Raw genomic sequence first — 16,999 nt, 5'->3', positions numbered from 1 at the left:
CCTATTCCCGATAGGAGGAGCATAACCCAATGGTCAAGAAGATGTGAAGCTGCATTTGTCAATGAATGATCGAGAAATGTAAATATGTCCATTGGGTATAAAAAATAATTGTGTTTCCATCTGGTAATTAGGCCTGGCCCTGTTAAGGTATAAATATCATAGGCAAGATGGTGCCCAATAGCTTCCTGAAGACGACGGTAATTGGGTGAAACACCTAGAGGAGGAGTATATGACATTTAAGTCACATTGTTTCATTATTTCCTCCCTGTGGAGTGCATGCTGGGTTCCGGTGGCTCAGAAACAATGGCAGCAGGGTGTAAGATACATGGACACACTAGGTGGGAACATTTAAATGCAAGTTGAACGCCTCTTTATTTTCTGTGGTTTAGAATGTGAATATTTTAATAAATATACATGATGTGCAATGTTGTTGCTTTCTGTATTGGCACATGGTTCGGACATTGGCTTGGTGAGAGAAGAGTGGAGATCATCTGACTGAAGGAAAGGAATAACTCGTATCATAAAAATGCACAAATGACAAAGATTTGATTTAAGGGCCTAAAGCTCTGGTGAGTTATTTCCTTTGGAGCATAGTTTTCGTTTGGAGTACAATGAGAATTTTTGATGTATGTGGACTGCATTTGAAGCAAATAAGCATTGGCATGATTATAAAATAAGGGACACTCAATATATATTGAGGACACCTTCAATATTGGTTTATACAGGTCTGTTACAATTATAATGTGGGGGTTCTAGTAGTTTATTTGCATGATTTACCTTATGGGATACAAGTCACTTTGTTTTCATTTCTTATTTTACCATCTGCAATCTTTTTGGGGGGTTTACATTTCTTATTTTACCATCTGCAATCTTTTTGGGGGGTTTAAAGTGCAGATTCATTTTTTTTTTGTTACACATTGCAGTAAATAAAGGGGGTGCACTTTTTGAAAAACACAACAGCTGGGTATCACTTGTTTTCCATAGCGCTGGTATTTTGTGTTTAACCTCCCTAGCGGTCTAATTATGTCGGTATTTTTTTTTTTGAAAATTCTTTTTATTAGTTTTAGAAAAGAGAACATCATAAAAAACAGAGCCGTTGGGCATTCCCTGGCTCAACAACAAAAAAAATATGTTGGTATTTTTGAATGTCAAAGCGGTACATTGTTTTGCATGGAAATCTGTTGTATTAAATTGTAGGCCTGTAATTCTTAGCAATAAAAATCTGTCCAAACAAAAGTCTAGTAGACATCCTGGGTATGATAAAGTTTGTAAACCCGAAATCATAAATTATAATAGAATACATTTTATTCAATAATGTAATCAAACCAAAAACACTGAAATTTGTTCCAACAAGGGTGTAATATTATCCAAAAGGAGCAAGTGAAACGGACACAAGTGGGGACTACAATTACTTACTCAACCGGCGCTATTACCAGGTACCTATATGTATATAGAGTGATATATAAAATGCTAAAACAAATAATATATCTAAAAGCTGCTGCTATAAATCTAACCGCATAAAATGAAGGTGCATGATAGTGACAATCAAATAAGAAGTACTAAAACACACTAGCAGCGCTAAAATTCATAAATAATAAATGAAGTGCAGTCCATTGGGATAATGTCCATATGTTCATATAATCATGCAATGTGCCCAGAAACAGTGAATGGATATATTGCACTGGACCCTCCACCGCACCAACGTGCTCCCCCTAATGAGAGACACTCACCAGAAATCTGGTCATACAAGGACTTGTAATGCCAGCCTATCTCAGGCTCAGAAAACGATATCCACAGGAATTTCCCAGGACAAACGGCCCTCGATCAGTCTCAATCGGATCAATTCTCTCCAACCACTGACCACCATGTGGTGTAATATTACTTCTCACTGTAATACTAGACACTGCATATTAGTTTAGTAAACATCCCGGGTATGAAAAGTTTTGAAACACGGGACTGCACAAAGTCCAACGTCACAATTGGGACAATAGAACCTGGTTTCCTTTCAGATTTTCCTTCCACTGTCATCTCGCTTCGAGCAACAAACCATGCACATCCTTGTAGGTGCTGACTTTTTCTCGGATGGTGGGATGTAGTCCATGAAATGACAACCAGTCAGGCATTCCGGGTTGACAACGCCAACAGCACGACGTCCAGCTCTATTCACAGCCATTGACGGTGTTTGGTGGTTCACAAAGATACGTTCGGCAATTTTCCAAATGAAGTCAGAATGAATCACAGGCTTGTCACTTTCTTTTTTTTAACAGAATGTAGGCATTCCACAAGCATTGCTCAAGACGTCTGAAGATCTACTTGTAGTACTTCTGTTGCCGTTTCCTCATTGCTGGGTAGACTGTCAATGTTTGGTTGGCTCTGTCGACGGCTCCCATGGTGTTATTGTAGTATATCACTACTTGAGGTTTCACAATTATGTATTATGAACTGTACTCATTAGGCACACATCTTTCTCATCACACCATCGCAGTGCCATCATTTTGCCTGCCAGGCAACCAATTCTCCAGTCTTCAGCTTCTTATTACCAGGACATTGGCGGCATGTCGCGCTGGTTAGCCATAATGGTTTCATTGGCATCCGTTTTCTTTGCAGAAGAAACTCAAAGTTCAGGAGACGTATCAAAGTTGTCGGTTGTTAGCAAAGGCTCGATGAGAGAAAGAACGGAAGATGTTGCCATTCCATAGTTGCTGTATTTCGGGTTTGAATTTTGTTCCTTTTCCAGTGTATAGGACTTAATTCCAAATGTAGCCAGTTGATGATTCACATAGCATGTAGGATTTTATGCCAAATCGTGCCCTCTTTGATGCAATGTATTGTACCCAGCTGAGCCTTCCCTTATAGGCCATTAGACTACATCTATGCTGATATCTCTTTCTGGCACAAAGCTCCCTTGGAAATTCTTTAGAACCATTTGAGATACTTCCCAAATTTTCTTTAGTTTTGGTGCAGGATGAGTAGTTTCAAATTCTTTGTTGTTTTTGAAGTGTAAATATTCCATGAACAGGGAAAATCTGTACTCTGACATGACCGTGCCAAAGAATGGAGTGGCAAGTAATGTATTAGTTGTCCAATACCACTTCTGCAGGGGTTTCCCCACCACTCCCTGAAGTATTATTAGGCCCAGAAATTTCCAAAATGTCCTCTTGACTGGTTCCCACTTTCTGCTTCTTGAACACTTCTGATGCAGAGTAGCTAATTGTTGCTCTTTGTACCGGTTGTACCAGTAACTATTTTTTCAACAACCTCATCGGTCAGAAATAATTGCGTATGCCAAGTGGTTGTGTTCAATGTCTACTTTCATACCAGGTACTCCAGTAAATGGGAATCTTGGGGGCGCTGCCTGATCTTTACCGCAGTCTATAGAGCACCAAGTTCGCACATCACTGAGCTCAGTCGCAGAACCGTCTGTCGTTACTTTTAGTGTCTGATGACGAATTTCCCCACGCATCACTTTCGCTCAATTCTTTAAGTAATTCCAATTCACTCATTTCTAGCTGGTCTAAAACCGCTTTTGACCTAAAGGAGCGCTTTTTGGACGCCATGGACATTCTCAAGTTTCCAGGCAGAAAGAACACAAAATGCAGGCAGGGCACTGGACAAAACTGAGGTGAAATGGTTTCACACAGTAATCATGACAGATTACAATGTATTACAATGTGTATGTTTTATTTTTTTTAAATATGTGCGCTTTGTTTATTTTTTTAATTCCTTCCGGGTTCCGCCCCCCCCCTGCGTCGCTGCGCTCGTAGGGAAGGGAACCAGGATGACTGATGCCGGCATCGGCGGTAGGACAGAGCGGGAGGACATCAGGGGATTGTAAGCTCTAACGAGCAGGGCCCTCTAGTTCCTCCTGTTTTGAATTGTATTGTAACTATATTGTCTTCCCTCACATTGTAAAGCGCTGTGCAAACTGTTGGCACTATATAAATCCTGTATAAAAATAATAATTACAGGGACAAAGTAAGTAATCACTGCAAGGTAATCCCGAGGGTAAGGGTGATGGACTGGCCAAGCATGTCTCCAGACCTAAACCCTAATGCATGCAAGAATGTATCAATAACCCACCCGTGCTACGTTTTTGATGCGGTTGTTGAGTCACATGACCTATGAAAAACACCATAAGCACAGTAAAATCGCTGCAAAATTATGTGCGTTTTTAGCGCCATTATCTGCACCTTTTTCTCTATCGGCAAAAGGATGCAGAATGCAGAATACACCAGCCGACATGCGTCGGGCATCAAAATTTCAGAGAATCTCTAACAAAAATTATTTGTTCTGGTTTCGTACAAGAAAAATTTTCACGGTTGTCCCTTTAGATATTTTCCCATGAATGGTTGTGACCAGCTCTTGAAAGTTGTGCACTAATAAATAGATTATCGAGCGATCACTTAAAATTCCATATTTTCATTGTGTGTACCGGCCTTAAGTTATATTACCTAGTAGTACAAAGTTCCTTGTGTTCTCTACTATTGTTGGCCACGCATGTTGCAATCTGATTGTACAAACTTCTTTTAATTCACCAACAACCATGTAGTGTGGGGGCTTACCTTATTAATGAATTAATGCCAATTTCAAACAAATTGGCCCTAGCACTGCACAGCTAAATGTCAATCTAAAGTAGGTTGTACCATCAGGCATGTGGATAGCTTTAACAATGATCCCCTGTGCATGAGTGAGAAACCCAGATGGAACAATAGCTCTACTGCAAAAAATGTACAACTCTTTTGAAGCCTTGCTGCCCTCAGCAGACTGTAGAAATAAATAAAAGAAAGAGGGTGAGCATCGGCCTAGTGCATTATCCAACAAAATGTAATAAAATAGAATAAAATAAATAGACACTTCTCACAAACATAGGTAGTATAGAAGCTCATCTGACAGCTCTACTTAGTTGCACTCTCCCAAACTCTCTGATCACTCGAGCATAGGGGGGATCTCACCATGGTCCCTGCTGGCTAACGCGTTTAAAAGGCATGTCTTTCATCAGGGGAACATGCCTTCGAAAAAGAATTAGCCAGCTGGGACCCTGGTGAGGTCTCCCCTATTCTCGAATGATCGGAGAGTTTGGGAGAGTGCAACTAAGTATTGCTGTCAGATGAGCTCCTATACTACCTATGTTGGTGAGAAGTATCTATTTTATTACAATTTGTCGGATATTCTACAATGTGGATAGCTTTAGTTCAACTCAAACAGGCAAAAACCCTTTCATGCATTTGGTTTAATTTTCCACATGCATCCAAAATTTATACAATCGATCTAAAATTAGAGAAAACCAAAAAATACAATTAAAACCATACCTTAACACCAACCGCAACATCAGTAACAATGCTGTAAAAGAAATAAAGAACATTTTTATGAATAAACACTAATAGCCATACCTCTTTAAAAAAAGAAAAAAAGTGCTGTACCTAACACCATAAGACATCACTAAACATAAATAAGGATTAAAATAGACAATGCACAGTGTTGATGGAATAAAGAAGGAAAATGCCATAAACCTGTACCAGAGCCAAGCTTGTAAAATAGAAACCAGCAGGAAAAGAAGGCATTCAAACTATGATTAATATAAGCTGGAATGACAAATCTAAGCTAACTTTGGCACCAAATGAAAATAACATTCCAGCAAGTATATGCAATTCATGTCTCTGTTTAGGACAATGAACTACAAATGAACCAGCAAACATATGCAAACCCTATGTGCCTCCAGTCTCCTTCCAGATTTAATTTGCCTATGTGTCCAAGTATCGTTTTTACAGATTTTAAAGAGTAAATTATCTTCCAACAGAAAATAGAAGTAGTGAAAGCTGCAGTGAAATTGGAACCAAAAATCCCTAAACTGATAAAATTTGCAAAAAGCTGTCAGCATGAGCTGTCAAGAGGAACCTTTAAGCGCCGGTTCACATTTATGCGATGCGGGAACGCTGCAAATATACAGCGTGTTCCCGCATCGCATCCGCAGCACAGGCAGTTCACACTGCCATATGCAATACGCTGGGGGTGTCAATTCAAAGAGTTTGCACAGAATCGGATCGCACTAGTGTGAACCACCATGCGATCCAATTCTGATGCGAACCAAAAAAAGGGTCCTGTGCATGTTCAGTGCGATTGCGGTGCGAATTCAGCCATACAAACTGTATGGCTGAATTTGCACCACACAGACATCGCAAGGAATTTTAGGAGCAGTGCGCTCCAAATTACATGCGATCTCTGATCGCATAAATGTGAACCGGCAAAAAAAAAAAAAAAACACGAACGAACGATCTGATTTTCCTCTTTTTTTCCACTGCAAATCGGAACCAATGAAAGAAAATTTGTACGAAAATTCTCGTACGACAAAGGTTTTATTTGTTGTTTATGGTTTCTGATCATGCACAGTTTTTAGTTTCTGATTTTTCTGGTACGAATACGATACGCATTAAGCAAAAACGGTTTGTTCTGTTCCCGTATGAGAATAATTTTGGAGCTTGTCCCTTCGGAAATTTTTTTTCAGAAGGTTGGAATCGGCTGTAGAAAGTGATGTACACACTGTACGAAAATCGTAAGAAAATTCTTTGGACGAAAATTCTCACATGATTTTCTTATAGTGTGTACGAGCCATTACTTCATAGATTTTTACCCCCAGTGCCCACTGCCCCTCCGACCCAGCTATGCAAACGGTACAGTATGGAAGTTACTTTTACAACCTTCTCTTTTTCAGATGCATGCTCAGGTACTGCCACCCCAAACATGGCTTCACAACATAGAATAGCATGCAGAAAGTTCAGAGTTTGAAGATTTTAGTGGCTGTAAACATGTTAAAGGATCCATTTGGTAGTTCGGCTAGGTTAAGGATTACAGCCTCTTGAGGTTGCACCTTCAAGAAAAAGTCAACAATGGTAACTCCCAGGCAATTACATCACTAGGCAAATTGCAAGGGCTTCTGGGATAGCGACGTCATGTATCCCAGCAGTCCTTGCGAATCGCCTAGTATTGAAATCTCGCATTATTTCCAAACAGGAAATGATGCGAATCGGAGGCCTGGGATGTCCTGATTGACAGGTTGCTATAGCAATAGGGCGGAAACTTCCGCTGACGCAGTAATTGCCATGGCAACCTATCAAGAAGAGGGAGAGCCATGCAGCATTACTGTGCAGGCGGGAGATCGGGAGTTGCATGCTGGGTAGTCAGCTGCACCTTATCCCGGAAATACACATGAGCGGGCTTTAGATGCCCACATCCTCTGTATTTTTTGTCCGATTTTCTGATCGTGTGTACTAGGCCTAAATCTCGGAAATGAGATACGAATAAAGCCTATCCCTCTATAGTGTGTGCTTGTCTCAATTAGGAGCACTGTGTATCATTTCTGTCTGCTGCTTCACTCCTCTGCTATCAGCATGAGTCACAAGTTTTCTGACACCAAGAGGTAAAAAAAAAGGTGACAGGGGAGGGATCTCCAGCACACAGCCTGTGATTAACAGCCTCAGCTCTGTTCCTGTCTGCAATGTGAAGGGGTGTGGGTCTCTTCCCTTCAATCGGCTCTCAGAGCTCTGCAGAGTAGAAGTTCAACTCCTCACCCCCTGCTTTCTGGAAGCTCAGACAAGCTGCATAAATTCTGCACTTTAAAATGTTTGAATAGATGTAGAGAAAAGAAGAGTGCATGTAAACATGTACAACTTATGTAGGAGAATTTGTTTCATCTTTGTGTATCATCTGATGTTAGTCACTTCACTGGGTATATGCAAGGGTTTATAAATCACTTTAGCATCCATCTACAAGATAAGGGCTCTTTCACACGGAGCAGACTGCAATGCGATCCGCTCCGGCGCTTTTTTTTTTTTTTTTTTCACGGAGCGGATGACACTTGTGTCATCCGCTCCGAATGTCCACATATCATCCCATCCGTTTGCGGATGATATACGGACATAATGTATGTCTATGGGCATTGCAGATGTCAGCGGATGACACCACTGACATCCGATTTTGCATCCGTTCCGTTTTTTTAAACGGAACAAAAATAGGGTTCTGTTCCGTTCCAAAAAACGGAACAGAACTGAAAGGACGAAAATCGGATGTCAGTGGATGGTCATCCGCTGACATCCGCAATGCCATTGACATACATTATGTCCGTATATCATCCGCAAAAAAATAGGATGATATACGGAACGCCCGTGTGAAAGGGCCCTAAAGGTAGCCATGTAAAACATTAAAAAGGAGAAAAAAAAAAAACAGCAGCAAAAACAAACACACGCTTCTCTATGCTCTCCATGGGCCTCTATCCCCACTTGCACCCTACCTCAACCCCAGCATCCTCTAACCCACGTGTCGAACACAAGGCCAGTGGGCCGAATCTGGCCATCCAGGCCATTTAAAGTGGCCCTCACACCCATCTTGCAGCTGCGGCACCCCCTCATCTTCATCCCCCCTCTTCTCAGTAATCGGTAGCCGAGACACAGAACTCCCTCTCGAGATCCTGTGCTTCTATGTGTAGCTGCAGAGCCCCCCCCCCCCTTCCCCGCCTCAGCAGTCAGCAGCATAGAGGGGGACAGAACCCCTCATACAGAGTCAGTACAACCGCAGCACTCCCTGGTCTCCACCTCCCTGGTTCTCAGCATTCAGAAAACTCTAGTGCTCTTCTGGTCCTCCTCCAGACACTGCACTCTCTGCTTCCCAGCTCCGCCCCAGCTTCTTCCCAGCAGCAGCACAAGGAAAGAGAATGGGAGACTGGTGGAGAGTGGGGGACTCGACTTCTGATGAAGGGGGGACTCTTGACATCTGATGTAAGGGGGCGTGTGGTGCTCTGGACATCTAGTTTTACAGAAACAACTGACCCTTTGAGGGCAACCACAATGGTGATGCGGTCCGCGATGAAATGGAGTTTGACACCCCTGCTCTAGCCTGATGTAATCAATCTGGTTTCTAAACCGTTCAATATATTCTACTAAAGCAGTAATGCTAAAACAGTAATGCAATCAAATGTGAGCTTCGATTTTGTTGCTCTACTGTCATTTGTTTGTATCCAGCTTGAGGTGTCATTACCCCCCTATATTCATCCTCCTTGCCTTTCATCTATAACTTCTCTCCTGACTACATCCTTTGGGCCTCTGTCCATCTACTCCCGCTCTCATTATGACCACATATACTTCTACTGTATATACACGTACGACAATTATATACTCACATGCTGAATACTTTTGTTCCTCTTGAAAAACCAATAAAGACGTGATGAAAATAAAGAATTACTAACCCATGCCTGCATTCTGCCACTTAAATGAAAATCAATGTTCAGGCCCACTGAGTTAAGTCCAATGAGATGCACACAACCTCAAGGTCCTTTTTCAAGTTGTTGCTTACATGTTTGGTTGGCATGGAGGGAAGAATTGATTCTCCAGGGTGAAGAAGCGCTAGGTGCATTGGACAGGAGCAGATCAATAAAGTTGGGTGCATGATCAGACCATATGGGTATGCCAATAGAGGATGTCAAGACTTTTTGTAAGGTGGGTTTATCTGAGAGGAATAAGTCGATTCTGGAGTATACCCCATGGGCAGGGGAGTAAAAGGTGAAATTCCTTTCGTTGCCATGTGCACATCGCCAGATGTCATAAAGGTCTTCCGAGGTTAGGAAGGAATTTAGTTTAAGTGATTTCTTACGTGAGGGATTCATTGAGTCAAGTGATGGGTCAGGGACTTGACTAAGTCCCCCAAATAATCAGTAGGTGAGATTTGTACGATTGGAGTTTTAATGCTAGAGAGGTGACTAATTTTGGAATAGGAGTGTTCGCGGCATATATGTTTAGTATAGTGAGTGGTGTGTTCTTGTAGGAGGCAGAAAAAAAAAAAAAAAATCAGGAAGCGGCCGTTGGGATCGGCATCGGAGCTTTTTACTGCAATAACGCCTCTCTTTTTAGAGTTTGTGCTAGGTAGGAAAATGTGGGGAAATTTAGGATGGGTACATCTCGGAGATTAGAAATATCAAAGTGGGTTTCTTGGACACAAATGATCGCATTTAGAGACAAGAGCCTCATTCCAAAGAAGAGAATGTTTATAGGGACCAGTGAGCCCCTTGGCATTTAGAGATACAATTTTAAGTGACATCGGGTAATAAGAGGCAAGAGTGGATGAAGATTTGAACTTGGGTGTAGGCAACGAAAGAGACCACAGCCTTCTGAGACATGTAGCATTACTATTTGCGCAGATATAAGCAAATGTTTCATATATCAGAGAGTAGTCATGTATCTGGGTGTCATCCCCGCAGGGGGGGGTAAGGAAAGAAAAGGAGGGGGAAAAATGAAGGGGAAGTAAGGTAGGAAGAGAGGAATAACAAAATAGCTAGGCCTCAACTGGGAGGAGAGCACAGGCTCTGCGAGGAACAGGGCATTAAAACAGGTAGCAACAGTAAATCCAGTGAATGAACTGCTAACACTGGGGAATAGTGGTCATGAAAAGTATACAACGATATAGATTGCGCCTGACTAGTAAGTATTCGATAGTCATTTATTGGTGATAACACGTCAGTCCCCTTGCAGATGATTAGGTGTGCTGTGGTCGGGGGCTCCATCAGGTAGGGGTGCTAGTCCCAAATTGTGGAGTAGTTTTAGGCCCTGTTTTATGTAGAGGGTGGTGGTGGTGGTGGTTTTGCCCTGGTGGGTAATGGAGAGCTTGGTTGGAAAACCCTATTTATATGGGATGTTGTGCTGCTGAAGAATTTTGGTGATTGGAGCCACCTCCTTTCGTTTCTGCGATGTGGCTGCAGAGATGTCAGAAAACGGGAAGGTGGGCATAGGGGTCTAGCGGCCCTCAGTATTTTTTCTTTGGAGTTGAAAAAATGTATGTGGGTGAGGACGTGAACTGTCTGCTGCAATTTGTGGAGGCTTAAAGATCCTGTGGGACCTGAGTAGGTCTTGTTCAGACAGGGAGGGTATCAGAATCTTAAAGAGGCTTTGCAAATATTGTGCCAGCTCCTAAGGGGGGGGACAGATTCAGGGACACCACAGATTTTCAGGTTGTTTCTGCGAAAGCGATCCTTAAGATCCGTCAGCTTAGCTTGAATGCGTTGGAGCTTAGTCGCCTGTTCGTGATGGGCATCAACCAATTCATTATAAGCATCAGTGAAATCTGTAAGTTGGCATTTCCACCTTGTCCGTGCGTTCTAAATCATCTATTCGTAGTTGGATGCGGGAGATTGATTTGGAGAGGTCTTTCTGAATGCTTTTCTGCAGGGTCATGAGCATCTGCTTCAAGGTGTGCTCAGACACTGCATTATCAGATATAGGTAGGTCAGCCAGAGCGTCCGCAATCTCCTCATCATGGCCATCATCATCCACCTCTCCCCTGTAATTGTGGAAGTGCAGTGATTTTTTTTCCCTTACCGAGGCCACAGGTGCTGAAGAAGCCCTCGTTCCTGTCTCTGCTAGATGTGGCTGTAGGACTGGAGCACTCCACGTGTGGAGGTTCAGGCTGTGCAGAGCGTGGCAGGGAAGCGCGTTTTGCTGCCTGGTCTCTGTGTCCGACGCCATCTTGGAGCCTGTGGGGCTGGGAGCTGCTAAAGAAGGCAGTCAGCCTGCAGGTTTCCGGCGGCTTGTTATTCCACTTTCGGGACATATCTGCTGGGTCCCCAAGCAGAGCCGAGCTGGTCAGGGTGGCTTTCTGTGGCTGGATCGGCGTGTCAGTGCTGCTATGTCCCCTGTGCTAGCAGAGAGCGCGGCTCAAGCGGCCATCTCAGAACATGGACAGGCTCCGCCCCCTCATTAGTAAATTTTTAGATGGCTTCTAAAGTTTATGAAAAGGCAGAACTATTCATTTTAGATAAATTAGGGAAGAGTAAGGCCCTCTGTGGAGTTTTTATTTGTGTGTCCACATTGTTATTATTCACACTTCAAAACGCCACATTGACTTCTGTAACAGACAAAAAGTTAGGGAGAATTCCAATATTTTAGAACAGTCACCAGAGCAAAATGCAAGGATAATTAACCCCCTGGGGACAACTGTTTTTGGTGCCAACTGTATAAAAGTGGAGTTCTCTTCATTTTGGGGAAATTTTTTTCTCATTCCCTGTTGTATCTCCAGTACTGGAGGTAAGGGGAAATCTTGCACAAATTGCACACAAAAAAAAAAAAAAGAGAAAAACTGGATTTTTGTAAGAACTTACCGTAAAATCCTTTTCTCTGAAGTTCGACAGACGCAGCTCCATCATCTTTAGACCAATGGGTTATGCTCCTCCTATTAGAAATAGGCACTAGGCAGGAAAAAAAAAAAAAAAAAAAAACTTTACCACGCCTATAGGGCTGTCCCTGCAGGCATAACCCCTCACACTATGCTTGAGCCTGCAGTTTCGTTGACAAAAAAAACCCCATACACTCCGAAGTAGGAGGGGCGGGTGCTGCGTTTGTCGAACTTAAGAGAAAAGGATTTTACGGTAAGTTCTTACAAAAATACAGTTCTCTAACGTTCATAGACAGACACAATTCCATCATCTTTAGACCAATAGGATGTCTCAAAGCCGTATAATCATGAGGGGTGGGAAAACAACGCAAGACAACGTAATTCCCCAAAGGCTAAACCTAGCTAATCAGGTAACATGGAGCTCAACCAGGAACAACTGGACCTCACCTAGAAAAAACAAACCTACACCCTTCTCAAAGAGAAACAAAAAAAAAAACAAAAAAAAAAAAAAAAAAAAACGGAATTTTTGTAAAATCTTACCTGTAAAATTGCTTTCTCTGAGTCCTCCGACAGTCGCCGCCATCTTCATATTCGTCACAATGGGGTATTAGACTTTGCTCCATAGGAGTAGCTAGGCAACAGAATATGTCAATATTAAAGCTTTTAACATATCCCCACCCCAGGGGGTGGTCCCCTCAGTCTATACCCTCCTGCTTCCTGTTTCCTGCTTCAGTTTCAGTGGAATAGCAGTAGAGTACCTAAACCCCAAAAGAGGGGCGGGGGCGGCGACTGTCGGAGGACTCAGAGAAAGGAATTTTACAGGTAAGATTTTACAAAAATTCCGTTTTCTCTTACGTCCTCCGACAGTCGCCGCCATCTTCATATTCGTCACAATGGGGACGTCCCAAAGCAGTGCAAACATGAGGGGTGGGAAACGCAGCCGCGCCTAAAGGCAACGCAGTCTCCACATCAAAGAAAGTAACCTTACCAAGGGAAGGAAACCAGCTGGGCAACACGAGAAAAAATTTGCTCAACGAGAGCAATAACCCAGGAAAAAAACAAATAACCCAGGGATAAAAAGAAATCCCAAACAGCCCAAAGGACCAAAACCAGGAACCCTAAGGGACCGCCGCACGAAGAACCTTGCGGCCAAAGGAAGCATCTGCCGATGCTTGAACATCCACTACGTGGAACAGAGTAAAGGTGTGCACGGTCGACCAGGCCGCCGCCCTACACACCTGGGCCACAGAAGCCCCATGACGACAGGCCCAAGACGTACTCAGAGATCTGGTAGAGTGCGCCTCCACAGGCATAGGGGAAACTTTTCCCCGCAAAGCATAGGCCTGTTCAATGGCCTGTCTGAACCAATTGGCGACGGCAGAAGCCGACGCCGCTACGCCCTTCCGAGGACCCCCGGAAGGACAAACAAAGAATCCGACCTGCGAAAAGATTCAGACGATTTTAGGTAAACCCTAATCGCCATGAACAGCATCCAAGGAGTGCAACTCCACCTCCTCCGGATGTTTAGACTCCGCGCAAGGCGAAGGCAAGACAATGACCTCACTGAGGTGAAATCCCGAAACCCTCTTCGGAAAAAAAGGGTTAGGTCGCAAGACCACCTTAACCAAGCGAGTGACCAGATACGGACAATGGCAGGACAAGCTGCCAGCTCCGACACTCTGCGAGCCGACGTGATCGCCACCAAAAAAAGGTGACCTTCCAGGACAACATAGACAATGAGATCTACCTGATCCGTACAAAAAAGAACCATGTTGTAACACGGACAGAACAAGATTCCAGTCCCAAAGAGGCAGAGGCACCCTCCTAGGAGGGACCAGATGCCCCCGAACAAAGGTGCCAACCAAGGAGTTAGATGCCATAGGACGTTGAAAAAAAGAACGGCCATCGCAGACACCTGACCCTTGAACGTAGCCAGCGCCAAACGCTGTCAACACCCTCTCGAAGGAAGGACAACACCCCAGACACCGACTACGGGCGAGGTGAAGACCCCCTGGACTCACACCAGGCAAAATAGGTCTACCAAGTACGGTAAAAGACCTTCCCCGAGGAAAAATTCCTCGCATCGATCAAAGTGTGAATGACCTCAGGGGAGAGACCCCTATCCCTCAGGACCTCGGTTTCAACAGCCAGGCCGGCAAAGCCAGCGACTGTAAGGCAGGATGAAATATCAGCCCTTGAGACCGGAGATCTTCCCAAAGAGGCAGACGCCACGGGGCGTCGACCGCCAAATGCACGAGGTCTGCGTACCAGGACCGGCAAGGCCAGTCTGGTGTCACAAGAATCACTGTTTCGGTTCCGAGTCCAACCTGCGAAGGAACCTGGGCAGCAATTGAAAACGGTGAAAACGCATAAATCAGTCGGTACTGATGCCACGGAGCTACCAACGCGACTGACGCGTCTGCCCGAGGATCGCGTGGCCTTGCCACGAACCTGTTCACCTTGCTGTTCAGACGAGATGCGAACAGGTCCACCTCCGGAAGACCCCACTTCGCGCACAACATCTGGGGAACATCCGGACGGAGGGGCCATTCCCCCTGGTCCAGGGACTGGCGGCATCTGATAATCCGCCCGCCAGTTCTCCACCCCTGGAATGCGAACCGCTGATATCGCCGGGACATGTGTCTCGGCCCAAGACAGAAACGTCGGCCACTTCCCGAGCCGCCCAGAACACCACCCCAGCCCGACAGGCTGGCATCCATGGTGACCACCGTCCATGAGAGAGGACGAAAAGACTTGCCCCCCGACACCGCCGGGGACTGGAGCCACCACAGAATATCCCTTCTGGTGCGATGGCCCAACGAAATCTGGTACCAGAGATTGTGGTCGCCCGTCCCACCTGGACAGGATCTCCGCTTGGAGACCCCGCGTGTGAAACTGGGCGAAGGGAATCGCCTCGAAAGCCGAGACCACCAATCCCAGACATCTCATGCGCGTCCGGAGTGACGAGCATGGAACGTCCCTGAGGGACCTGACTTCTCCTGAAGAGTCCTGAGTTTGTCGTCCGGTAGGAAGACCTTCGCCTGGACCGAGTCCAGAATCATTCCCAGGTAGGGAAGACGAATCGACGGACACAGCGTCGACTATGGAGAATCAATCGCCCAACCAAACTCCTGAGAGTCAGCATCGTGAAGGACAGGTCCTCCTCCAGACCCTGGCTGGTCGCAGACCGAACCAGAATAACTTCCAGATACCCCAGGACAGAGATGCCCTGGGCTCTCAACAAAGCCAGAAACCGGTGCAAGCACCTTGCCGAAAAAAACCCGTGGAGCCGAAGCGAGACCAAAAGGTAACGCCACGATTGGTAATGATCCTCCGCAATGGCGAATCGAAGTCACCTCTGGTGACCCTCGAAAATCGGGATGTGAAGGTACGCATCCTTCAAATCGATGGAGGCCATGAATTCCAGCGGAACCAGGGCAGCCACCACCGACCGCAGGGATTCCATGCGGAACTTGCGAACCCGCACAAAGCGGTTCAGAGCCTGGAAGTCCAGAATTGGACGTACCCTGTCCGCCTCCTTGGGCACAGTGAACAGATTGGAAGAGAACCCTCCTGACAAGCTAGACATTGAAACTGAAGCAGGAAACAGGAAGCAGGAGGGTATAGACTGAGGGGACCACCCCCTGGGGTGGGGATATGTTAAAAGCTTTAATATTGACATATTCTGTTGCCTAGCTACTCCTACGGAGTAAAGTCTAATACCCCATTGTGACGAATATGAAGATGGCGGCGACTGTCGGAGGACGTAAGATAAAAAAAGATTCTCTTTAAACAGCAGCCTGCAAAACCTTGCGGCCGAAGATGCCATTCCTAAACTAGGCAGAAAAACTGCAGGCTGAAGCAGAGCGTGTGGGGTTATGCCTGCAGGGACAGCCTCATAGGTCTGGTAAAGATTTTTTCCTGCCTAGTGCCTATTCCTGATAGAAGCATAACCCATTGGTCTAAAGATGATGGAGCTGCGTCTGTCGATGAACGATAGAGAAAACTGAAATTTTTTTAACCGTTCTCTGACCAAAATTGAAAAAATACACACTTCAAATAAAATGTATCCTTTTCTTCAATAGGTCATTAAGAGTCGGTTCACACTGGGGCGACAACTCTGTACTACTTCGGGGGCGACTTGTGCATTACCATGCACCACGACTTCGGAGCGACTTGCCTGGACTTCACATAATGGAAGTCTATGCAAATTCGCTCCGAGGTCGCCCCGAAGTAGTACAGGACCCTTTTTCTAAGGCTGGCCATACACTATACAATTTTCTTGTTCAACTTTCCTTTAGATTTACCAAAACCATGTAATATAGGGTCAAACCTAAACACTTTCAATTTGTATGCAATCAGGCAGGCCCTTGCACTACATAGTTTAAGGTAAATCTAAAGGAAATTGAATAAGAAAATTGTATAGTGTATGGCCAGCCTAAGTCGGAGCGACTTGTGTCGCTCCTATTAGAACGGGTCCTGTAGCGGTCAATGGACCGCGAGGGAGCACGACTTGTCAGGCTGACAAGTCGCGCTAGTGTGGACCGGCTCTTATAGTAAAAATGCATGAACATTTTTTTTGTGCATAATCCCTTTAAAAACTATCATACATTTTTTTTTAAATGGGAGTTAAAAAAAAAAAAAAAAAAAAAAAAGATAAATTTGCTATTATATAAACTAACTGCACAGATGTCTTAGCAGATGTTGCAATACAAATCTTCAACAAGTACTCATATCAACTATACCGTGGGTACAGCTAGCAGGTTTAGCACCAGATTTAAAAAGCCACTGCCAGACAAGCAAGTTCATTAGCATAAGAATGTAGTAAATGTCAACTTAGGCGTTTTAA

General features: G+C 44.5%; 1 protein-coding gene across 1 annotated transcript in view; it reads right to left on the bottom strand.

Annotated features, from left to right (window-relative positions):
- Nucleotides 1–16,999, bottom strand: part of PTBP2 (polypyrimidine tract binding protein 2) — a 161,183-nt gene that overhangs the window by 125,479 nt on the left and 18,705 nt on the right. The window contains exon 2 of the mRNA XM_082264967.1: nt 5,310–5,340. Coding sequence (XP_082121093.1) covers nt 5,310–5,340 — 31 coding nt within the window. The remainder of the gene's footprint in view (nt 1–5,309; nt 5,341–16,999) is intronic.

This window comes from Pelophylax lessonae (assembly GCF_965119305.1).
Source record: "Pelophylax lessonae genome assembly, chromosome: 8".
Lineage (NCBI taxonomy): Eukaryota > Metazoa > Chordata > Amphibia > Anura > Ranidae > Pelophylax > Pelophylax lessonae.
This window is presented reverse-complemented; position numbering and strand designations above follow the sequence as displayed.